The sequence below is a fragment of the Phlebotomus papatasi genome, chromosome 2, assembly GCF_024763615.1.
Source record: "Phlebotomus papatasi isolate M1 chromosome 2, Ppap_2.1, whole genome shotgun sequence".
Classification (NCBI taxonomy): Eukaryota; Metazoa; Arthropoda; class Insecta; order Diptera; family Psychodidae; genus Phlebotomus; species Phlebotomus papatasi.
The window spans coordinates 71,262,609-71,289,027 of record NC_077223.1 but is presented as its reverse complement, the minus strand read 5'-3'; the positions used below and the strand labels follow the sequence as shown (position 1 = coordinate 71,289,027).

The following is a 26,419-nucleotide window of genomic DNA, read 5'->3' as shown; positions in this document are numbered from 1 at the left end:
TTACAATTCACTATCTCAATCCACCCACGCAAAATTTGGATTGTCTTTGCCGCTAGATTCACCAATTTGCTGGCTCACCGTGAATGTTCCTCTGGGGGCGTCTGTGGAGATCTCAGCATCACCTCGGGTTCTTCGTCTGAAAATGGGAACTGCTCTGGCTAGATTTGAAAGTCTTCTGTTTGGTTTCTTAGCACTGGCCTCACGAAGTTTCTCCTCTCCATAATCACGCCACGATTGAAGTTTCATCTCTGCCAATTTCATAACATCAATGTAGCTCTCATGGCCAGGATTCATTCCAATCCTGGGGAGCTCCTTCACTTCCTTTAGGTCCGTCTTCAGTGGTGCTAGGGCTGAGAGGGCTCGAGAAATTCCTATCTGACCATGTCGGACATGGTGTTCCATCAAGTCAGCTCCCAGAAGTTCTTCAGTTGAATCCATTCGGATGGGAACGATTTTATTGATGAACCACAGAAGCAGGTATGTCGACATAACACCCCAAACGCCAAGACAGACAGCAGAGAGGGTCTGAATGCCCAATAAATACCATCCTCCGCCCTTGAACAACCCCCGACGACCATTTGTCGTTGTCAGGGGCACTGGATTGTCCGCAAACAGCCCCACAGCAATCACGCCCCAGATTCCACTGACTCCATGAACAGAGGAAGCTCCCACAGGGTCATCTACAGACATTTTGTCGAAGAGTGGCATGGTAATGCAGGTAAGGAATGATCCAATCATCCCTATAATTATGGCTTCCCATGCATGGTAGAGGAAGCATCCTGCTGTGATGGACACCAATGCACCAAGGATACCATTGATTAGATCCACAATGTCCATCTTTCCATCATTCTTTAGCATTGAGTATATGACACTGAAAGTTCCTCCTCCAAATGACCCCATCATGGTCATAACTGCTGCCCGGGCTGCATACTGCCACTTGGCTCCACTCACGCCATAAGTACTACCGGAATTGAAGGCCAACCAGCCCCACCAGAGTACAAAGAGGCCCATGCAGGCATTAACGGGATTTCCCAGGGGCAGTGGATCAAGTCCATCATCGTAGCGCCCTAGACGTGGTCCCAGCATTACAGCAGATGCAAATGCTGCAGATCCTCCAATCAAATGAACCGGACCACTTCCTGCAATATCCACGCATCCCAGATTGTGCAGGAAGCCATGCTCACCCCAAACCCATCCAGCTGGGATGCAATAAACCGCTGTATTGAGGAAGGAAAAGATGCAGTAAGCCTGGAAAAGAAACTTACTGTGTTATCACAATTGCACATTAAAATTTTAATGTGATTCACATTAATTGTCGCTTGTGAGCGTCCAAATATGTTATTTGTGGCTTTGAGTCACTTAATATTTGGGGTTTTTCTATTTATTGATAGAGAAGTGGACTTGGCCTGCAAAAATAAGTTTAAATTTACCTAAAGCATGAATATTTTTCACATTAAAAAATTAAAGAGAAAATCGAATTAATTTTTCGCATTAATGCTATAAATCAATTTATATAAAATTTTGCGGGCCAAGTCTACCTTTTTATCAACAAATAGATCAAATTTTGAATATAAAATGATTCAAACACACAAATTACACATTTGGACTCTCACCAGCGACAATTAATGAGAATCATATTAAAATTTGAATGTGCAAGTGTGATAACACAGTTACTGTGTTAATATGATTCACATTAATTGTCGCTGGTAAGAGTCCAAATGTGTAATTTGTGTGTTTGAATCATTTTATATTCAAAATTTGATCTATTTGTTGATAAAAAGGTACACAGTAAAAATTTTTTTGGCTGCTTTGCCATGATTTTCATTGTAAATTTTACATTAAACATGTAATCTTGTGTACTAATACACATTTGCGTAATTTGTACACATTGTGTCTGAAAACTGTGTAATTTGTACACCTTTTTGTTTGAAAACTGTGTAATTTTACACGAAATATGTAAGAAAATATACAAAACTGTGTAATCATTCCCTCTTGATTAAACGGTTTACAATTACATAAAATTTAAATTACACATTTTCAGATTACACGTTCTGTTGAAATACATAATTTGTATAACATTACAAGAATAATCGTGGTAAAAAAGCAAACCAATGATTATTCTTGTAAATTTTTTTTACTGTGTAGACTTGGCCCGCAAAATTTGATATAAATTGATTTATAGCATTAATGCAAAAAATTAATGCAATTTTCTCTTTATTTTTTTAATGTGAAAAATATTTATGCTTTAGGTAAAATTAAACTTATTTTTGCAGGCCAAGTCCACTTCTTTATCAATAAATGGAAAAACCCAAGGGGGAGATATTAGGGTCGGAAGTGGTGTACAGGTGAAAATAAAGTGCTTGGAAGTCTTTGGAAATGGGAGTGCCCAAATATAGTATCTTTTTGTCTAATTACAGTAGACTCTCTCTCAAATGGGCATTTGGGGCGAAATGTCATCCGGTTTATCGATAGATTTGGGCGTCAAAGCCTTTCGAAATTCCACAAAAAGCGTTCAATTATAAATTATCGCGATAAAATAGGAAGAACTACAGTGAATTTGAGCAAATTAGCTCTACTGTACGCATTTTTCAGACTATGTTACTTTTAGTTAAGATCTTTAATTCGGGCGGCAAACTGAAAAGGTTTGTTGAAATTGTTTTAAGTTCGATTATGACAATAAATGGAGCAAATACACACAAATTTTATTATAGCTTATAATTGTGTTGTAATTTTTCCGAGGAAATACTCAGCTAAATAATAATTTTCCTTAATTTATCCGGGAATTTTAAATTCCTGTAGTGGCTCGAAAATAATGACATACATAGCTATTGCAGTTGACTTTGAATAAATTTGATATAATTTTTTTTTCTGAGTTATCGTAAATGTATAAGGATGATTGCAAAAATTCGTGGGACGTTTCGCCAATGTCTTTAAGGGGTCCATTAGGCGACCTCCACCATTTTTGTTCACCTTTTTGCATATACTGGAAAGGTTTTATTTGTTTTATTAGTGTATTACATCTCTTCATGCTAAAAGAATTCTTTAAAAAAGTCGATTTATGCTGTTAAGGACTTTTACCAAATGAAGGACGAAAAGATGCGTTTGTAATATTTTATATTAGACTACTTTTGAAAATGTCTAATGACAATGTATAAATTGGGAAAATGATGGAAAACAATAATTATATCGTATTACGCTATTTAGAAAAGCTTGAATGTGTTTAAAAGCTCGTTACATGCGTGCCACACTATTTTACTTCGCGGTATAAATGTGGGCATTTTTCTCCTGATTCCTGGTACCAGCGATCGTCAGTGTTCCTCGCATCGAAACGCTAGCCCGCGTATCGGAATCCCGAAATAAAATGTATTTTTGAAAATTATTCTGCATTTTAGCAAAGATTTTTAACTAAATCATTTAACTAAACCAAAAATGTATTAAGTTGATTCATATTTAATCTGCAGAACCAATTTTCTTTTTCAGTTTCTAAGAAAATCGTTATTAATTTTAAAGGATTTTGAAACCAGAGTGAGAATCAAGCTTTATAAAAAGTGAAGATACGTGTGAAGTGCTGAATTAGTTGTTGCACTCGTACTTTTTTAGACTCTTGCAGATTTTTCAGCACAGTTTCAATAATTACAAACGAAATTATGTTTTTTTAGATACTCTATTTTCCAAAAGTAGCTTCACTAAGTCTCTTAGGAAAATTCAAAATATGTTGATACCCCTTCATCTGACGCTAGAAAATCAAAATAAAAGAAAAATTTTAAAAATATGTGTAAAAATTAATTTCTTGAGATTTTTTAAAAGTTTTCCTAAATAAATTATTCATCAGATTAAATAAATTACTGATTTCTAAGTATGAGAAGTGCATGAAGTGCAAGAAGTGCTGGAAGTGCTGGAAGTATTGCATTATTTTCGAGAGTGTTGCGAAGTTTTGGAAGTGCGAAGGCCTCTTCCATACAAATCGTGGAAGTGCCTGGAAGTGGTGTACACATTTCCACCCAAATATCTCCCCCTTGGAAAAGCCTCAAATATTAAGTGACTCAAAGACACAAATAACATATTTGGACACTCACAAGGGACAATTAATGTAAATCACATTAAAATTTTAGTTTGTAAGTGTGATAACACCATTAGGCATAAAGTAATCCTCCTCAAAAAAATTATTAATAAATTGATAGAAAGTTTTATCCATGATTAAATCTAAAATCTGAGAATATCACCTTAAAATTGCATCTCTCAGCCATTGCTCCACTCACGATGGTCGTGGCCGTGGTTGAGAAGGACAATTGGAAGAGAAATGCAGCAAATATTGGCCCCATCAGTGGATCTCCCACACTGGGATCAATCAGAAAGTCTCCAATGGCAATGAAGGGATTCGTAAGTGGACCACGTCCAAAAGACATCCCATAGCCAAAGAGCCAATATGTGAAACCACCCAGGACGATATCAATAATGTTCTTCATCATAATGTTCACCTCATTCTTCACACTGACACATCCTGATTCCAGCATCCCAAAACCTGAGAAAATTACAAGCACATAATAGACCTTCAAGTTTAATTGGAAGGTACTCAATTGATTGATTTATTTATAAAAAAGGCTCTCGAGGTTCAATGATTTTCTTAAATTAACTTAACAAAATCAATACTACACCGGATACGATTTAACGGCAAGAATAGAAAGAGATTTGTGAACAAATTATGCATGGTGCAGTTTAGAGGCCAATGCTGATGATCTACCAAACAAATAAATTATGAATGGGCTTTGTAATGCAATTTGTATAATTTTCTGCTCAAATCTGCACTATATATTCTTCTATTAGATATTAGAGCATCATGAATAAAATGTTAGAGCGGTAATTCTAGAAAAATGAGTCAGATGAACTATTTTGCTAGTTTGTGTTATGAAGAAATACATTGATTCATTGCATCATATAAATTTTCTCATTTGGACATCCTTATCGTTTGTATTCATTTCACAAAATTTTTTTTATCGATTCTATAACTCTAAAATAATATTTTTCCCAGAATATTCATATATTCCTTTAGGTACTTACAGTGTCCCAAAAGAGACGAAAGAATTAAACCTCTAACCTTTTTATTTGTTTAATATTTGTGTTCTTATCAGTTAGATAAGTTGTTATAGTTTTAATTTTCAGAATAAGCATGAATAATCCTCATGCGGGCAGACGTATCACGGGTGATCTCTGTGTGATAATTGCACTTTGTGGGCTTTAACATTTTTGTCAGTAAAAAATAAATTTGGAAAATAGACAAAAAAAATGAATTATCATTTTTTAATGCTTATAATAGTGTGAAATTGTTGACAAGGGAACAATTAAGAAGTTGTTATGACCCTTAGCATTTAACTTTAACCCTTTCTGGACGATTAGGTCACTCGTGATCCACATCAGAGAAAATATTTTTTTCTGGCTAACTAAAGTTATTTTCTCCTAACCGTGCTATCATAATAGAATTTTTTCAATTTATAAATTCAATTTAATTTCCAGATGAATTGCTCCTATGCGTTATTTTGCATTAAAAATCATTTGACTTGATAAATTTTCGCTTATTTATTGATATAAACTAATACTTGGCCCATCAAAAAGTGTTTAAACATGCTAAAATAGCATAAATGTGGTTGCTCAAATAAATTTGATTTCAGCAAATTAAAATGTTAAAATTGTTTATTCAAGTTTATTGCAATTAAACAAGTAGTCTTTTGAGCCAAATTGTTCATATTAAATTTATTCAGTCGTAATTAATTATTATTTGTGGCCAAAAAAATAAAATAAGTAGTGATTAGTGTTGAACTTGTACGTGAGTGAAGCTTCAGTATCGGGAGTATAATTTGCTGAGTTCCTTCAAAGCAATTCGAAGGAAATTGTTGTGTCAAGAAATCGCATTGGGATGACTTCATTTCATACAGATTTTCAACAAGACTGTATGAGAGATTTTTTATGAGACCCCTTGCCTACAACCCTTTTTTCTGGCTTTGGGGATTCTTTTGCATAACAGATAGGGGAAATGCTCATAATTTTGTCCAGTTTCTTATTTTGGACACTTTGAGGATAACATTGGACACTAAAAATAAATTGATTAAAATGATGGATTTTTATTCCAATATTTGATGAATAATGAATTCTATCTAAATATTTGTTCTTTTTGGAATATTTTAACACTAAATACGTTAAAATTTGAATATGATTTGAGTTGAAATTGCTTTGTTGAAAATTCAGTGTGAGCAATTGCTTACGAGAAATATGACAGAACTTCGTGGCTTACTTCAGTCTTATTTAGTTTTGGTGAAGTACTAACAAAGTTTGTTCGCTGTTTTTGAGTGATATTATTGAATATTCATTGAATATTGTGTTGATTCACGTTACTGATGATTTGTACATTTGACCTGAAGTGAGATTTGCCTTGTGAATTATATTTTTCGTGTGAAAAATGGGAAATTTTTTAAGACATTCACCAGTGAGGTGATGATTCTTATTTTGGACAGGTGTTTTTCTCACGAAATTTCGTGAAGTTTTAGCTTTTGTGATGACTAGGTTGGACAAATGCCTGGAGAAACAAAGGAGCATCATCTCTACGAAAGAGATGCAGTGAGAAATGCCTTGAAAGGCTCCCGGAAAGGGCAGGGAATGAGCGAATCCGCACGTACTTGGAGTACCGAAGTCAACTCACTTTAATGAATGATATGGAAAGTTTCTGGGCGTCTTGTGACATTCCACGTTTCCCTTACATGACCAGGAAGAGGACTTGGTAAGATTGGTTCATAAAATGAAGAACAATGGGCATCCTGTTGAGGCGGATTATCTGTCCAAATTTACAGTCAAGTTGGCCAAATTAATAAACAAGTTGTCCAAAATAAGAGTCAAATTCACCTCTACATATCAATTCATTTTTAAACGTATTAAAACTAATTTTAGTAAAAATGAGATGATAAATAGCTTGCCAAGTTTCTAAACAATCCTTCTGAAAAGAGAGTAACAAGAAAAGTCAATTAGTATTGAAAATATGGCACTTCAAACTTAGGATATCGATGCTTATATGCAGACTGTCCAAAATTATAAGCACTTCCCCTAAGTGACTTATACGACATCTTAAGTACTATCACACATTTTCCGGAGTCATTAACAATCAAAAATCCCGCGGTACTATTTAAAATTGAGCAAATTTCTTGCAAAATGTGTCTTAGCTGTGAGAATTTTCATGTAAATTCTAGAAATCTTACAATGCTCAATTGGCTCAATTGAATTTAAAATTAAATTGTGAAAGTCCTAGTGTGATAGCACCGTAAGGTTTGTGCGTAATCACTAAGTAGAAGGTTGTAAAATCTAGAATATTTTTCGCAAATCTCCAACTATCACTATTTGCTCAGTAGTAAATATTTAATCTCAAAAGCGACGAATTTTCAAATGAATGCACTGATAAAAGATTTTATTATTTATGTTTTTTTTTATATTTCCAATTATTTCTAAGCGTAACCTTATTGGGTATATAAATTACAATATTCATACATAATATATTTCATTAAAGTGAAAATTTTATCATTCATTGGTATCGTCGGAAAAATTACTTAATTTTTAGGCTATTTTTGTCCCTATCTTTCGTAGAGATAAAAAATTTACCGAATTAGACCCTATTGGACACTGTACTTGATTGATTCCACGGGACATGGGACTGACAACCCCATCCTTGTGTTAGTTGAGTGTTGTTTTTTTTAGCTTAGGGACCAAACGGTATGAGATAACACAATTTCTGATATTCGAGACCTCCCACCCCCATCATAACAGAGCGTTAACCAGGAGCATTTTTTCATTTCTCCTAGTCCTCTTATATTATTCCCTTCAAAATCACGTTTTTCTGATTTACTTTGTGCAAATTGAGTGCAACAAATCGTATTCAATGTTATACAGTTGTAGGTTGGAGAAAGTGCTCTCCCTTCGAACGTTCATGCCTTTTCGAATAATGTGAATTTCTTTTGTTTTTCGGAAGAGATTTACACTAAATTATCACGGAATTATCAACAATTGATGATAATCCAACTAATATTTAATAAAAATGTGTAAGTCTCTTATGAAAACTAAAAGAAAATTCACATTATTCGAAGGCATGAACGTTCGAAGAGAGAGTACTTTCCCCTACTTATATTAAAATTAAATATATTTGCTTCAAATTAACACTACTGATTAAATTCATGGTGCACAAGTTCATTTTTTAACCTTTATAAAGGGCAAATCAATTAAATTTGATTTTAATAAGCTTAATTAAATTTGAGACCTTTTGCAAGGTACCACGCGGAATGTTAGGAACTAGAAATGTCTAAAAATTTGAAAATGATTTGAATTTTGGGGATGGTCTCAGAGTTATAACACATTTAGAATTTAGATTGGTGAAAATAGATTGTTTGATAAAATTCTTTATCTCGTAAATTTTAATTACAATCAAATTTGCAGAGATTCCCTGTAACGAACCTTACTGGTTTTAAAGTTATTTTTTCAATTACAGCCCTAGGATTCTCTTAAATTTATCTTGATAAAGAGTTATGTGCTGGACACACTTAGGACTTTTAAGCCTTAACAGCTTACGATAAGCCTTATACGGGTTAACGTAATTATAATCAGAATAGTGATTAGACTAAATTCCGATCATTTTCCTATTAACTGAGTCGTTTCTCGGCTTAAACCGAGAAACGGCTTTGTCAGAAATTGATGAAAAGGATGAAAATGTGATCTAATCATTATTTTGGTTATATTTTAAGCTGTCTCTCGACTTAAGTCGTAAGTATGTCCAACACTTTACCTAATTAGTATTTAAAATTAATTAAATGTATAAATTCATTTTTTCTGGATAGTTTACTTACCAGTCTGCATTGTGAAGATGATAAAGGAGGACGTTAGTACCCAGTTAGTGTCCTCGACACTCAAATCATAAACCCCTGGAATCACATAGCTACTATTCCTTGCAAAAGAGAACTTCAGTCCCGATCTTGTGTTATTCTCCATCTTGACCATTCTACACTCTAACTTTGAAGAAAAATCTCTGTTATGGACTCTTCCAGAGTCAACAGAATACTGAGCACCTGAGCACTTATTTTGCATTCTGCGTCCATTGAGTGGTGACAGAAAATTGGGCAATTTAGTTGTTTTCCTCGGAATTGATTATCAAATTGCTAAATAATTAAGTGTGGTCATGAAATCCATAGAATCTCGTGAATTCTTTTTAAATACCTGCCCTTCCTCTGACGCAGTTTTCCCGTGAGAATCCTGCAAAGTTGGTTGCACGGTGGTAGCGAAAAATTTGGTAATTTTGCGTGGAAGAATCCGGATAGTTCTCAGGTATTTCTTTTGTTATAATTCCCCGTGAAATCTTTTCCTTTAACTCAATTATTCAAGAAGTACGCCCACAAGGTTAGTCACAGGTTCTTTGGCCATTGAAAATATGTATAAAACAAGTGAAAACGGCTATCAAAAATTCAATGAAAAAAAAGTGAAATTTACATGATATAAAATAAGATTTTATTGAGAAAAATCTATCGTCAGTTTCATCTTCGGATCTTGCCTTCAATTACAATTAAGATTAAAATCTAAAATAAAAGGATCAAATCGACAAAAATATTGCTGAGAAATTATTTGTAAGGAGCACAAATTGCTAGAGCAAATTTATAATCATTTTATGTGATTCGTTTATTTTTTTTCTTTTATACCGCAAAGATCTATGCTTTCTCACATTCTTTTTTTTATATTAGCAAGTTTTATCTTTTGCTGAAGATAATACATAATTTACAAAAGGAGCAATAAAAGATCACACACACAGAGTAAAAATCGGTGGTGTTTAGAATGTTCAATTAATTTTTTTCTCTCTCTCCATATCTCTCTCAATTTTTTCATATAGCAGTTAAAATTTTCATTCATATGCAATTTGTAATATTAATAATTTGATTAACAAACGCGATATTAGCTAATTGTTTTTTTTTATATTTTTCTTTTCGCACATCCCTTTCTATCCCTCTTCCAACAAGATTATACAGATTTTTAATTTCCTTATCTCTCAATTATCTCTGTAAGTTATTGTAAAAATTTCATTGGCATGACATTACCGTACTGTAACCTTTTTAAACTATTTTTTCGCAGGAAAATAAATATTGAACTCCAAAACAAATGACCAATCATCAATTCCAAACAACAAAATATTAGGCCACGCCCTAAAATTTTTGCAATTGGCGAAGTTATCTTTGAAAAAATTTATTCCAAAACAAATTACTGAATATATTGAATTATTTTACGAAATTTCAAATATATATTTAAAAAAAAAACAGGGGCTTTGACTGGAAGGAATAGAAAAGACTGGTAAATAATCCTATCAAATGGGCGTGGCCTTATTCGATAATTTTTTTTCCTTACTGGAAACAAATGCACTGGTTTTTCCTTTTTCCATTTATTCCATAATAAATTTAACTACTTTAGTTTCTCCAGCTGTCAGGCGCAGAAGTTAAATTTGAAAGAAAAATTGTGTATCAGTCTCTTTAAACAACTTAAAGGAAGGACAATTGCAAGCGGTTGATCGTAAAGATCTTTTGTCGTTGCTATTTTAATAAATTCAATTCAATTTATTTAAAAATAATCCACAGCAAAAAGTCTTCAACTTTCCTAAAAGTGTGAGGCAAAAAAGATTTAATAAAAAAATAATATAGAGAGTACGGCCTATTCGACACATGTCAACCCTGTTAATGGCTGTATCCCTTGAATTCAAATCCTTTATTTCTTTTGCACGCCCAACCCTTACTATTCAAAGGCGGGTGCTGAAGGTTGTTGTATGATGCTCTTGTTGCTCATGGCAATTACCAACAGTACTTCAGTGATTGATCATCAGTCACCGTGGAGAGTTCATTCTCAGGAAGTTGAAATAAGGGTGGTAGCATCAGTTACCCCTTTTCTCTCTATTTAGTTTTAATTTTATTTAAATGAGCCCCACTTAGGCTTACATTAAACAGAAATACAATAGGCTAAATGAGGAGCTCAAAATGAAAAATGAACATCAAAAGTGCCAGAAAGAGAATTTGAAGTAAATGTTGTCAGCGTGGAAATTGAACATTTTTTAGTGTATTAGTGATTCTGTACACTCCCTTCTCTACCGCTATTGCTCTACGATAGCTGCCGCCCTGAGACGAAAGCAGCAGTCGTGGACGTTTAAAGGGGTAGGAAAAGAAATACACACTATAGCAGAGATGTGCAAAAACCGTTGAAACCGAATAAACGTCAAAATAAGTTTGTCATAGTAGCGTTTTGACTATTGACGTACATGTTTCATTTGACGTTTATTCGGTTTCAACGGTTCTTGCACGCCTCTGCAGTATAGGATTTTGTGAAGGACTGAAGGAGAAGAAAAAACTCCAAATAATGCTTTTTTCTCTACATTTTTTGTAGATCTAATAATAGATTAGTTTTTTTTCATTGAAGTCAATTCTTTTCTCAGTGGTAATATTGGAAAAAGTAGAATGAAAGAAAAAAAGAGAAAAAATTGAAAGAAAAAACTAATTATAAAAGTCCAGGTTAGAAACGTTTTGAAATTCCCCGGAAAGAGCTACGTAGGCTACGTACGTACTTTACAGGGAAGGGCGTTATACGACAGCGCCTTTCACAAAAATAGTGCGGTAATAGGGATTTCTAGGCATTAGTGAGGCGTAAGGAGAAGCGAATTTTGAAAAGGACCAGTACTTCTATGGAACACCAACGATCTCCTCAACGATCGGTGCCACTCTGACCGGTCTCATAGAGGCAATTCACCTGTGGGAACCAGTTTACACAGTAGCACAGCCACTCAATACAGAAAGGATAGAGAAGGATAGAGAAGAATAGAAAGAATTCCCCATTCGATGTATGAGTAGAACTGTGAAATTGGATCTTACTCTACAAGATAGCTATATCCAGAGTATGCTGATCAAGCGCCTGGCAAATTGGCCTTTTTATATGGAGCTATTTGAAGCCAATTCCTAAATTGATCTCAGACTCAGCTCACAGTGCTCCAAGGAAAAAAAATATTTAAACAAAAATTTAGTATAATTATCTCTCCATAAGGAAAGGTATCTTATAATACGGAAAAACTTCTCACTTTTTAAATATTTAGCATAACGATAACGAGTGCAGAAAAATTCCCATACGCATTTGTATGTGAAAGTAAGAAATTGGCTTCAACTTTGAAGGCGATTCGCCGGGGACTAGATGCTGATATGGATGTCGATAATCCCGAAACCAAGCATTTTCGAGATATGATTTGACTTCAGCCTATATACGTATACGGTCGAAATAGAGCACTGAACTAAATTTTCTATGTTTCACAATATATTAGATGAGATCATATATTCTGTCAGTAGAAGAGGTAAAAAGTTTGGAGTGGTATATCTCAGCTCCTGATGAACATAATTGGATGAGTGAACTATTGTTGGAAAGCTTGGTTCATTAGCTTTCAGAATCTGGTATATATAATTGGCTATGGGTAAATCATGGTCATCCAGAACCATTTATGTCAAAGAAGACACTTTTTGCAACGTCTTTTTTGGCCATCTACTTCTGGGACCAGGAGTGACCCACTTTTCTCGCACAAGGACTGTTCGTTAGAGGAACTCAAAGGGTATAATTTGTAGAAGAAACTTTTTTTTTGGACATCTTACTTTTTTTTATTCATCGACTTTTGCAAGAATTTTAACATTTTACACGCATAGAAAAAAATGACAGAAATCCTTCCATCTCATTTTCTGGACAAACTAATGAAGATATCGACTTGGAATGTTCTAAGTACTCCCCCATAAGTTGATCCAAGGAATACAAATATCACATCAATTTCATCCCCACGTCTATCCTTCCCCTCCAGAAACCACTCTTTTAGGATTTCTGTCATTTTTTTCTATGCGTATAAAATGTTAAAATTCTTGCAAAAGTCGATGAATAAAAAAAAGTAAGACGTCCAAAAAAAAAGTTTCTTCCACAAATTATACCCTTTGAGTTCCTCTAACGAACAATCCAAGTGCGAGAATTATGGGTCACTCCTGGTCCCAGCAGTGAATGGTCAAAAAAGACGTTGCAAAAAGTGTCTTCTTCGACATAAATGGTTCTGGATGACCATGATTTACTCATAGCAGACTACGTATACCAGATTCTGAAAGCTAATGAACCAAGCTTTCCAACAATAGTTCACTCATCCAATTATGTTCATCAGGAGCTGAGATATACCACTCCAAACTTTTTACCTCTTCTACTGACAGAATATATGATCTCATCTAATATATGTGACTCATCGCAACCATATTTGAAAAATTATGGGAAAGTTGCCAGTCTTTAAAATCTATTGCGGAGTCACGTTTATTGAGAAGCATAGGAAAAATTTAGTCATTACGAAGCTTCAAATGGTATCAAGCATGGGCACTTTCCCCTACCAGTGGTTTCAGCTCAATGTGTTTGCCGTGTACGATGTAAAAGAAACATCTGGCCATCTGGGCTCTCTGGCTCAGGATCCGCTTCTGCAATGACAGCTAATCTCCTTTGTTCCTCAATCTTATGTAGTCGTTGATACTCCCGAACACATGAATTGGTTTCTCTTATTCCCCTGTCCAGCTCTCATACTATACCTTCATCCAATTGTCCCTCATAACGTGAATTCACGTGATAATTCGTCGGTTGCATCGACCGTTGTCGTATCTGCATTTCTTTTGTGTTACGATTTCATGCAAGAGGCGACGTCTGTATCTATAACGTAGCTTCCCAGCGAGCACAGTTAGTTAAATAAGGCGGCGTTTTCAGCAAGAATATGCTGAAGACGCTGCCTTCTTTAACTAACTGTGCTCGTTAAGTTGCACCAAATGTAAATACAAAAGAAATTTAGGTACGACAACGGTCAATGCAACCGACGAATTTATAGGCCGAAACCGGATCCAAGTAATATAGCTGACCAAGTACAGGGAGATCATTGCCTTATTGGCACAGACAGATAGGAAATTCGATATTAAGTCACTCCATACATCTAGAAAACAGGTCGCCTTTGTGGACTTGGCGTATTTGGATGAGATGTTCTATCATTTAAATGAACACAACGCAAAACTCAATCGGTGTTGTAAATTCGAATCATATCGCGAAAATGCTTGGCTTCGGGATTATCCACATCCATCAGCATAATCTGGATATAGCTATCTTGTAGTATAGGATCCAATTTCACAACTCCACTCATACATCAAATGGGGAATGTCTCGGACTGAACACTTTCACCTTTCATAATATTCATCTACGAAGTTGAGGCTTCCACATTAGAAACACTCCACTCGATCCCCACGGAGTGTGGCTTTGCTGGACAATTGTATTGTAATGCCCTGCTATGTTTTCTTAATTTCTCCCGTTCCGCTATATCCTTCATCTTGTACAGTCTTGCAAAATAAAGTCAAATTGAAGAACAAAAAATTAGACCAAATTTCCCACTTTAACTTCAGCTTATAGAAAATTTAGTCATTACGAAGCTTCCAATGGTATCAAGCATGGGCACTTTCCCCTACAAAAATTTCAGTTGCTTATGCTGCACATGAAGGAGAGCCACTACCAATAGGAGCAAATGGGGTACCTTTTAATAAAAGCAGCTTTGAAATTAGGCTTTTCTCCTATTTTTAAATGAAGCTCGGTCATCATGATGTAATTAAGCTTCATAAACTAGTTGAGAAGCTAAATTACATTATGACAAGGCTCAATTCTATTCTAACTTTAAAAAAAAAATTCGCATATTGTAGTAAAGAAGCCCCTGCAATTTCTTCAGTATTTGGAGTGAAGATCAATGCCATAACTATGGCCATTATCCCGGGTTGAACATACCTAGGAAATAAGGGATTTAGATAGGTGAATTCGACCGTCAACTGGGTTAACATTTGTCTAATAGACCGTACGCTCTGCAAACATAAGTTAACTTTCCAGGTTCTCCGGTTCTCCGTGGCTTCTGGAAGATTTTTATAATTGTTACCCAGCCGGAATGGGCTTCAGCCACATTGTCTTAGATATTTGAGGTTATAATTAACATAACCTAATTTTTTGACAAAATAATAAAAGCTAGGCCCCTGGAGAAAATTTAAGACTGGAATAGAAATTGCCTCCTGAAAGGATCAGTCTTATAGGTCTTATATGACTGACCTTTCTTTTTTTGTGTGGAATAAAGCCCTCAATACATTATTGGGAGCAATTCTTGTCAAAATAGATTTTTTGACAGAAAAAAGCATTTTTTGACGAAAATTTCTCCCAATATGTAGAGACCTTCAGAGCTCTAATATTACCTTCCTGCAAGAAATAAGATTAATAAAAGTTACAGTAAAGTAAACGTATCGCATTTCATTGAATTGTTCAATCAATTTTTTTCATCTTTAGAAAAGAAAATGAAAAATAAACGAAAACACTTGATCTCTTAAGTTTACACACAAATATATAATAAGTATGATGAATTTTCCATGCGATTTTATAGTTTTTTTTACTTAATTTTCATAATGATTTATTTATGAACTTTCTCTCCATCAGTACGGGATATAGAGTGACTTTTACTGCCTCTATTTTTTTTTAATAATGTTAATGTTTTGTTTTTTTTTTAGGTATATAAGGAGGTACATCATACAAATTTCTATTAATTATATCTGTTATATAAAAAAGAGAACTTTTTTTTTTAATCTTCGTAGAATAAGTAATAAATAATGATTTATTTTCAATTCACTTTCAGCGTGATCTTATCTCACGCCTTCAATCAGTGCATTTTTTTTCTCTAATCATTGCATTTTTTTGCCGTTTAGCCTTAAACGTTTTTTTTTGTTTTGCATTTCCCGCAACTGTGTTCCATTTTATAACGAATATACAGATTTTACAACTAATCAATTAGTTCTATCAGTAAATTGTGTGATTTGATTATCAGCACTTAATATCTAAAATTTACTTTTTTACCGACTTTGTTTTTCTTTTTTTTCAATAATAATATATTACTTGTGGTCACATTTAATTGTATAATATCTTTAGTGGATTTCATCAGTTTTTTTTCTTGCATTATGTGTATTTTTCTCCCGAAAAAAATGCTCTCATTTATCCAATAAATTTCTATTTATGATTTTTGTAAGATCAATTTTATCATTTTATATAGAAAAAATGGACGTAATATTTATAATAGTTTTTTTTTCATCACTCCTCCCCAAAAAATCATCCCAAATACACATTTACGTTTTTTTTTTTACTTTCTTACGAATAATGTAGTAAAAGTTTTACTCCTACGCACGTTCCCACATGCACTTGTTCAAAGTAGTGTTAATAGTAAGTTTTTTTTTTGTTTTAAAGAGAGAATTTATAGACTAATCCTAAATCGATTTAGTATTGTGAAAGATTTTTTTTCTTGCATTTACCTTTTTTTAAATCTTCATGTAAAATCGCTCTCACAAAATCCCATTAGTCAGATACTGATACCCATCGTAGAGTTTGGTGGACAGAGAATTCAGTGAATCCTGAATTAGTTGATCAACCTTTCGGTCCAATTCCTGCTCAGTGAGACTCATGTGAAAACGATTTCGCAAATTGCGTACAGTTCCCGAACATCCATTCTTGAAGCAGGGAAGCTGAGAGCCTGCAAAAAAAATCCAATGGCATTTAGAACCTATCCCTGGATATTCAATCAAATTAACTGAGATAAAAAAAAATCCTTACAACTTCTCATAATCTCAACAATATTAATGATTCGATCTTGATGCTTTCGAGCAGCCAAAAGTCCCTTGAGAAGCAAATGCTTGAATTCCTGCCACAGTGTCGAAGAAGCCCCACCCATAACATCCACAAATTCCAGCGTCAACTTGAAGGGTGACTGTTCAAAGCCCAAATTCTTGGGTGAAATGCTCAAGATAAATCCAAAATCAATATGAATAAGATGACCATCTGAATGAAGTAAAATATTGCCATTGTGTCTGCAAAAGGATGAAAAAAAAACAATTCTCAACATTCTCAAAAATTCCCATACCCTCCGGCTAAGCATCCTCTAACTCACCGATCTTTAACTTGGAGTAGATAGGAAATTAAACAGTAAGCAGCACAGCTCTGCATAAAATTGCGCTGTGCCCGTTTGAATCTCAATTCATCGGGATCTCCGTGTTCATCGATAAAATAGTCTCGGAGGCTCTTGTTGGAATTCTTTTTTATTTGATGGAGAGACACAGTATTGGGAATTGGCTCAATCAGCCCTGAGTCATTGGAGAGACAAACTATTTTGTACGGACGAACCCATAGATCCACCTGCTCTTCCTGCCATATCAGCTTGAACATCTTCAAGAGATACAACAAATATTTCATATTCAAATGATTTTACCCTATGACTTTTATATTTGATTAGAAAATTCAAACATAATCATTTCAAATCCCCTAAAGTTTAGAATAGATATCCTCCAGATTTAAATCATATATAATATTTACAAAACATAAAACAATCGTGGTTCTAAATTAAATTATAGCTAGGGTTCAACTTCACTTATAAATATGCGAAAAAATATCGTGTTTAATGTAGATCGAGCTCAATGTAGCCCCATCTCCTCCTAATGATATTTCATCTATTTAAATCTCGCTTTAGACTTTACTTATAAAATCGGTATAAATCCTTTTAAATCGATTTTAATGATTTTAAGCATTTCGGATAGCTTATAAACTTCATTTGTTTTTTTTTTTTTTTTAAAGAGGTGACAAAACGTCCCAAGCTTTGCAAATTGCTTGAACTCATAACTAAGATGCTGCATCTGAAAAGCAATTTCGCATAATTTACCATTTACCTAATCTAAACCGATCCATAAGTTTCTCAAAAGACACCACAAAATAATTTTAATAGTAATAAAATTAATTTTCAGACAAAAATTACTTATCGGTTCGTAAAACCGGTACATTACCGGCTCATAACCGATTTGAATCGATTTTTATAAATCACTCAATACATTGCATTGTCCAAAAGGAAAATACACCTCAGGAGCAATATAATTGGATTTCGAATAAAAATTAGTTATCGGTTATCAACCGGTTGGAAATCTCAGTGGCGCAATAGACAACATCATTGGGTCAGGAAAGACATTTTCACGGTGATAAAACGTAATATAATACACCATCTCTGCCTAACAACTCTGGGAGCACTGACAAAGCATCCACATTGCGGGGAAAGCTCTCCTGAGTGGTCTACTAACCAACGGGCTTAGCAGATTTTTTCAATACGGGATCACCAACAATATAACATAATATCCCGATACGATTAATAATAACCAGTTCATTACCGGTTCATAACCGATTGAAATTCGCTTAAATTTGTCAGAAATTCCAAGATATTTCCAACGAACCCAAACATGATATTGGCTGGTATGCACAGTAACAGCTGATTTATTAGGCTTATTTATTAATTAATCAGAAAACCTATGCACAAACACAGAAAATGACGTTCCGAAAGCTCTATTAATAAATCAGTTGGTTTCCCTTATCCACCGCTCGAGGGCAGGACTAACACTGAGAAAACCTTGAGAGGGGTTTCAATTTAACTCTTTCGCGTCATTAGGGTCATATATGACCCGGGGAAAAAACATTTTTTTTTGACTGTTTACATTAATTGAATTCTATCGGTTTGTGCACGACATCATAATAGAAGGATGTAAGATTCTTGGCTAATTTTCTCAAGATTCCAGATATTCAGGAAAAGAAAATATTTGAGATCAAAAAACACTAATTCCGAAATTTGTAGAAGGACTTTTCTTTTTCAAAATTTTTTATATTAATTTATTTTTTTCAGCAAAAAGTTCTTTAGAAACACAAAATAGAATATTCAAATATTATAATTGCATATTTTGATATAATAAACTACTCTCACTTTTCCAGAAAAGCGTGTAGAATTTTCCGGGTCATATATGACCCTATTGTCGGCAAGAGTAACAGTGTTTTCGTCCCAAACCCATAGCGAAATGTAGTTGGGACATTGTTTTTCTTTGTGAAATGCAGGTGGGACATCTTGCTCCTGGACATTTCATCTTATATCTGATGAATTATATCATAGTTTGCAATATTTTAGAGTATTCTGCAAGCGCCTCATATTGTGCAATTGTATTGTGTGTGAATAAATATGTGGATAAGTTTATTTTTGCCAAATACCACTCAAAATATTGTGACAGTGACTGTTCAAGGGATTACCAGGAAGATTCCTTGAACACCAGGAGTACAGTGTTCATCAAGACAATCCAGTTTGCCATGGTTTTGGCCAAATTAACAACTTCAAGCAAAAAAACTCTCAGAAAGCCCGTAATATAGATTTTGAAAATGGTATGTACACTTCCCTTGAGGACAATAGGGTCATATATGACCCGGAGTTTTTCCGAGTTTTCACGCAATGGAATTTTTTTTTCCTCTCTGAACTATTATATTTGATCATAAAGCATTAGGAAAAACTCAATTTTACATGAATTCATCTGCTGAATAAAGTGTGACGCGAAAGAGTTAAAGAATTTTGTACATTTTGAAGCATTCAAGATTTTATTTTTTAGGTTTATTTTAGGTCTTTTCACTGTGAGATGTTGAATGTCTTAGTACTGATGTATGAACATTTGTTTTCTTTGTGAATTTCGCAAAAATAGTGTTATTTATTTGTAAAGGAAAATGTGTATTCGTTTTTTGTAACACATGACCCCTCTGGAATTTTTTCACTCATATTTGATAAAAAAAGTAATGAATAGTCAGAAAATATTACAAAGCAAGATCAGAATAAACGCAGAATTTGAAAATATTGATAAATGAATTGAAAGAATTGTTAAATCTTTGGGTAGATAAAAATCAGTGCGTAATGCTCAAAAGAAAAAACAAAATTGAAAAAAATAGAGGCAAAAACAGACGAAAATTTATAAAAATTATAATAATATAATTTTTAAGTAGAAATCTGTCTATTTTTTTCCAACGTCAGGAAAAATCACTTTTTCTGACTTCTTCGAGAAAAACTTAACTTTTGAAGGGGGTAGGAAAAAATTGGGACACCGGTGTCCCTATTGTCCTTAATGGTCTCTACACACTAGTAGAAATTTCTTTAAAAAATGTCTTTAAAAAAAATTTCCCCTATCGTTGTAGGCAGAAACGTCAGATTTAAAAAAAGGCAATTTTTGACGAAAATTGCTTCTAGTGTCACCTTTGAAAATTGCTTCTAGTAACTGTCTAGTTGACACCATAAAGGATTAAATATAATACCTTTTGAGACAAATCAAATTCTTTGCTATTTCTTTTGGTGGAGTATTATTTGGAACCCTCTAGAGAGTAATTTAACATATTAGTTTTCTCTCAAATCATTTTTAATACGTTTAAAATTGAATAAAAAATTGTGTGGAATATCGGACACTAACTTTTTCGAAATCCATTGCCTTTGAGGACCTTTTTCAAAGATTTTTCTACAGTATCTCTCTTATCCAAACAGCTGACGATCTTTCATTTCTTTAATTACAGCCTTTAGAAATTGCAAATACTAAAAATTTATGGAATTTTGAGAAATAATAAAAGTGTCCGATATTGCAAGCTGTCCAAAATTTGGAATAGTTCACCGTTTAATGTTTATGGGAAAAATTTATGTTCAATATGTTTTTATACTAGAGCTTTTAATATTTTATTGATATTATTTTTGTTACATACCTGCAGCAATTGTGTTGCCATCAATTCCTGCCGAAGATCATCGCCACACTTGACTATCGCTGACAGGAGGCGCCAGTTGGAGAGATGGCCATAAGGAGAGGTTTCTCTGATGAGTTTCTCCTTTTCGTGCCATGGTTCCTAAAATGTTTATTAAAAGATTAAACAATATCTGCAATTAACCCTTTAAGGACGATTGGAACACCGGTGTCCCATAAAGAAAATAGTTTTTCCTGACTATCCAAAGTTATTTTTTTCTTATGTCTGTACATAATTGTAAAGTAGAAGGTTGAAGGAATATAGAATATTTTTTGCAAGTCTGTAGCTATTTTCTATATAGTAAATATTTAAGCTCAAATATGGCGAATTTTTAAATTCTCAAATTCATAATTGATTTTATTTATTTTTTTTACTTCCATTTTTTTTTTAAGCAAAACCCTTTTGGCAATAAAAACTACAATACTCATATGTAATATTTTTCATTAAAGTGAAAAATATTATTCATTGGAATTGTCAGAAAAATTACTTAAATTTTTGGGCTTTTTTTGTCCCTATCGTCCACAGAAGCACAAAATACACCGAATCAGACTCTGTTGGACTTTCCAAGGTTAGATGTAAAACTTATCATTGATTATGTTTCCCAGTTTAATTTTTATTGTTGATTTTCAGTCCGTAAAAAGTGTCTCGTCGTTAAAGGGTTAATTTAGTTTTCAAATGTGAATTGTACCTTTAGAGCTGCAGCTGAAGGATCTTCTGGATCATTGCTGAAAGGTTTGGCATTTTCATTGTTCAAATTGGCACAATGTCGCGTCCGGACGTCCCCAATATTGAACAGAGCTGGAACACCTACAGAAAAAATGGTCAGGAGTCAGGATATTTTCCTAGACAGAACTTAAAATGCAGGAAACTCACTCTGTTCCCTGGAATCACACGATTCGAGAGACATTTGCGACAACGTATCCCTCTCACTGAGTTTGTGCATATTCAAATACTGCGCTGTAATTTCATCATCTTCCTGCGACCATACATCATCCTCCGTAATTTCAATCTTCTCAATGCTCCCCAGATCTGTGGCTGTTGCCACTAGACCCGAATCCGGAGCATCTGTGGATGAGGAAACTGTGGATTCGGAAATTTTCTCCCCTTGACTTACCCCAGTATCAGAGGAATTGGACAGAGATAGCTGATGGACTGCCCTGATTCTCGGGGGAATTTGGAGTTTGGGATTCGTTGCACTGACTGTTACCTCTGTAACCACATGATTTCCGGCAGATTCCAAGTGTTCAACACTTCTGGTATGGCGCAATGTTGGCATCATCTTTGGTATCACTGGACATGTGTAGATATCATCAACTTCCACCACCTCCACATAAATGATGTACGGTGTTTTGTCTTTGGAATTGAGCACAGCAGTCTTGTCTTCAGTGATTCTTACCACATGATGCGGAATCTCCGTGTGCAATGGAAGCCAAACGCGTGCTGGAAGATTCTTATTCACTGAATTGAGAGACATTCTCAATTGGGTGGTTTTTTCACTTTTTGTGGGCAAACTCGTCAGCTGACGCCCAATCTCAATGAGTGTCTTCATAAATTCACGCTGTGCCAAAAGTTTTGGTGCACCACAGACACACAGTGTCTTGTGCCCACGCAAATTATTCACTGTACCCCGGACACTCTCAAAGCAAATGCAACCATTGTCAAAGGCTCTGCCCGTGGACAGATCCCCCAAGGACAGATGGGACAGAGAAAAATTGGCCAGAGTCAATGGTGGTCGCTTTCGACTCTCCTGAATCAGTCCCGTGGCATCAGATTGTGACCTATGATGTGTCTTCTTCGTTGGCGACAGCACTTCCTCATCATAAACCACCTCCTGCATATCAAACTTCTTCTGCCTTCGTTCCTTCTTCGGATACAACTCCTTCAGCAGAAACAACTGTGACAACTTGGCTGAATTGGCCCCACTAACCGCATCAACATTGTAATTGTACGCCTCAAGAAGCCATGAACACTTAATGGAGAAATCTGCACTCTTGCGACATCGATACACCAAATAGGGATCGAGAACTTCAGCCAGTTCGTCTATTTGAATGTACATCAAGATCAATTGTGGAATGTACAGGTCAACCTGAAGCGTGAAAAAAAACACAACAAAACCAAAAAGTAGAACATATTAGTTTGTTCTTCATAAACTTGTGCAATATGTACAATAAAATACACGCACAAACTTTCTAACAAAACTATCTCAATAATTTTTTTTTCACCCAACTAATAATATTGGCTTTTTTTTTCGTTCATATATAGGAGAACTCTCAGTGAATGCCAGAGAAAATGGACAAAAATTACTTAATAAATTGCATGTCATCAACTTTCATCTCTCTTTTTTTCTCACCATATATTCTTGATGATGTGTATAATAAAATGGATTTCGCAGAAAAATTTTTTGAAACATTTTGCTAAATTTTGCAAATTGAGAGACAAATAAATTACACCATGAAAGTAAATTAGTGGGATAAATATCAATTCTAATGCGTCATCTTCTCAATTATTGTCTGGTTAAGTGTTTTAACATTATACAAAAGAGAAAATTTAAAATATTGAAATAGTAATACTACTAAATTTTTGAGCAGAAGAATAAGATATAAAATAAATTTAATTTAGGCTCACAGAAAAAAAGGGGTGGCAAAGCGTCCCAGGCTTTGCGAAATGCTCGAAGTCGTGACTTAGATGCTATACCGCAAAAGTACTTTCGCGTCATTTATCATGCATCGCTTCTCAACCGATTTGAACCGATTCGTAAATCTCTCAAAAGATCCCGCAAAATAGTTTTAAAAATAATAGAATTGATTTTCGTATAAAAATTAGTTATCGGTTATGAATCTGTTCATTACCGATTGGAACCGGTTCAGTTTTATATGAAATTTCAAGACCTTTCCAAAGATCCCAAACATGACCCCATTCACTTGATAAATGCGCTTTCTAGTGTCTTTTTAACCTTTGACCTAGAAAAACCGTCATTACACTGAGAAAAAAACGGGGGTGCGATTAATTTTTTTCCTCATAACTTTGACACTCCTTGTGATCAACGACAAAGTGGCTTGTCAAAAATTAAGAATTAAAAAGCACTTTAATGAAAGAAAATTCAGAAAAATGGTATTTTTAATACACAGAATTTAATTATAATTACAATTTTGTGTTGAATGATGCGTTAGAATTATCTCTCTTGAAAATGAATAATTTTTTCGGGTGGGCCGTTAAAAATATTCAAATCTTTTTCGGGTGGAAACAACATAAAAGTAAAAACGCACTTAAACTTCAAAGAAATTGATTGAGAAGTGATATTTTCAACAAAAAAAATCCAAGATAATTTCCTTTCTGAAAATTGTATAGAATATTTTTTTCATTGGAATTGATTTTTTTGGGTGTGTCGCTGAGATTACCAACCCAAAATTTCTCGGGTGTCGTGTCGTTGGGATCAGCGACAAAGTGATTTTTCATCAAATAAAAATGCAAACGCACTTGGATTGGAAATAAATGGCATTGAATAAATGAGCAGTAAAAAGTTAAAATTGATCAGTAACAATAAAATTTGAAACAGTGATATTATCGTCCAAATTTTGGCAAAGGGAAAATAAAGGGCTTTACACTTTATATGGAACTATTTTAAATGTTAAATATATAAATTAGGTCCATTTTTGTAAAGATTTAAGGTTTTTACTGTTCATAATTAGATATTTTACTGCTCATTTTTAATTTTTTACTGCCCATTTAGAACTTTTTACTGCTCATTTGTTTTTTGCCGAAATAAATTAACTATGAAATAATATTTTTAATAAAAAAATTAATTTTAACGTAATTCCTTGTGGATAATGCATTGAAATATTTTTTTCAGTGGAAATGAATTTTTTCGGGTCTGTCGCTGAGATCAGCGCCCGAAATTTTTCGGGTGTCGCTGGGATCAGCGATGAACTAATAATTTCAAAAAATAAACATGAAAACGCACTTGTATTAAATATGAAAATTATGTTTTTAATCAAAACAATTAATTCTAATGTAATTTTATTTATTACATTATTTATTTATTTAGTACAAATTTATTAGAGTATTCTTTCAGTTGAAATATTTTTTTCGGGTGAGTCGCTGAGATCAACGCCCGAAATTTTTCGGGTGTCGCTGTGATTACAGATAAAGTGATTGCCAAACAAATAAAATGAAAAAGAGAATGAATCAAAAGAAAATTAACAAGGAAATAATAAAAAAATCATTGATCGTTAAATTTAGTTTCTTTGTGATTGGATTTCTTTAGCATGAAAAAAATAACGGAAAGGCCTATTCATTAGCCAAGGCATCCACCATTGTTTGGTCATGCGCCTTTTTTGCTAGCCGAGACACAAACCATTTGTTGGTTTATAGCATTTCGGGTCAGCCAAGACACAAACCTTTTTTCAGGTGGATTTCGGCTAACTTCAGCTGCGTACTGTTTTTGAATTATTTTCATTCTAGGTTTGGTATTTATTGGGAAATTCGATCTCTTTAATTTTTTCAGGGATGTTCAAAAAGTTAATAATTCTTATTCTTCCGACTTGTCCATCATATTTCTTGTCCATCTATGTGATGCGTCTCTGAGGAGCTTTTTCTCCATAAATTTTTCAGGCAATACTTAGAGATGATGTATTTTTACCACATTGTACTATTTCAATTTTTTGTTGTTGTTTTCTTTAAACTATTGGCCCAGAGAAGCATACCACAAGGGATATAGTAATCTTATTCATTTAGATAACGCAAGGGAGTCAATCATGATGCTAACGATTACACCTTTCTACCAGAAACTCGAAATTTTACAAATTATTTTAAATATTGTAATTAAATTATTACAAATTTATATTTAATTAATTCTAGCTAAAAGTCTAGTACTTTAAGATCGAAATTATTGTATTCCTATAAAGAACAATGGGCAGAAATGTATGGAAGCTGGTCCAACCCTTCGCCAGAGATGGAACTAGGCCCATTTTGTAGCTTTTGGTGTATGACTTAACCTTTACCAAGATCAAAGTCAAAAAGGACTGTCAGTCCTTGGGAAATTAACGATATCCTTCTGAAAATTCGCAACTTTGAGAATTTATTACTCGAAAACGGTTTAACCGACCTTAATGAAATTCGGGACAAAGTCGATGTATAACCTAAGCTTTAAATAAATATTTTTAGATATTCATTTTCAGATAAGAACATTTTCCCAAAAGAAACCGTATTCCTATCTCTCTTGAATCCGGATATTCCTCAAATATCCTCGAATATTCTTTAATTCCGTTAAACATATTTCCTCGATTGCATCCTATGTCGTCTTTAGAGAAATGTTCTCCTTAAAAAAGAGCTAGGATTGCTGAAGTTCATAGGGTTGTAAAGATACCGTTACTAAAGAATTTTAGCAAAAGGTTTAGATTTAGATTTAGTTTAGAAAAGGTTCTCAGTATAATTAATTAAAACATTTTTTTCTCTGAATTGATTACTCAAAGTATTTAAATAACGGTATCTTTTAGAACCCTGCGATCTTTAGAGATTTAATTTCTTTCTTCAAGCATAAGAGACATTTCCCTAGATACAATCCTTTTTTATGAGTTTGAAGGATCGTAAAAGATTTTAAAGGAAGATATGGAAAATTGCAGAGAAAATGAAGAGATAAAGAGCACCACGGATCAGCTTTTTACCCTGAGGATGATTGTCGAAAAGGCTTGGGAGTATGCAA

General features: G+C 34.0%; 2 protein-coding genes across 3 annotated transcripts in view; both read right to left on the bottom strand.

Moving 5' to 3' along the window:
- Nucleotides 1-15: 15 nt before the first annotated feature.
- Nucleotides 16-12,349, bottom strand: LOC129804249 (putative ammonium transporter 2). Of its 2 annotated transcripts, XM_055851389.1 has the most exons (4): nucleotides 9,241-12,349; nucleotides 8,874-9,182; nucleotides 4,224-4,522; nucleotides 16-1,248 (listed from the first exon to the last, which is right to left on the bottom strand). In XM_055851389.1, the coding sequence occupies exons 2-4, from the start codon at nucleotides 9,109-9,111 to the stop codon at nucleotides 16-18; spliced, it is 1,770 nt and encodes a 589-aa protein (XP_055707364.1). In that variant the 5' UTR covers nucleotides 9,112-9,182; nucleotides 9,241-12,349. The 2 variants fall into 2 exon arrangements, with proteins under 2 accessions (XP_055707364.1, XP_055707363.1); XM_055851388.1 differs by having other exon boundaries at nucleotides 8,874-12,349.
- A 3,147-nt stretch (nucleotides 12,350-15,496) lies between these two features.
- Nucleotides 15,497-26,419, bottom strand: part of LOC129804240 (phosphatidylinositol 4-kinase beta) — a 29,504-nt gene continuing 18,581 nt past the window's right edge. Inside the window, exons 4-9 of the mRNA XM_055851372.1 lie at nucleotides 21,592-22,804; nucleotides 21,407-21,525; nucleotides 20,683-20,820; nucleotides 17,045-17,319; nucleotides 16,711-16,964; nucleotides 15,497-16,630 (exon numbers count right to left, since the gene is read on the bottom strand). Coding sequence (XP_055707347.1) covers nucleotides 16,443-16,630; nucleotides 16,711-16,964; nucleotides 17,045-17,319; nucleotides 20,683-20,820; nucleotides 21,407-21,525; nucleotides 21,592-22,804 — 2,187 coding nt within the window. The 3' untranslated portion in view covers nucleotides 15,497-16,442. The remainder of the gene's footprint in view (nucleotides 16,631-16,710; nucleotides 16,965-17,044; nucleotides 17,320-20,682; nucleotides 20,821-21,406; nucleotides 21,526-21,591; nucleotides 22,805-26,419) is intronic.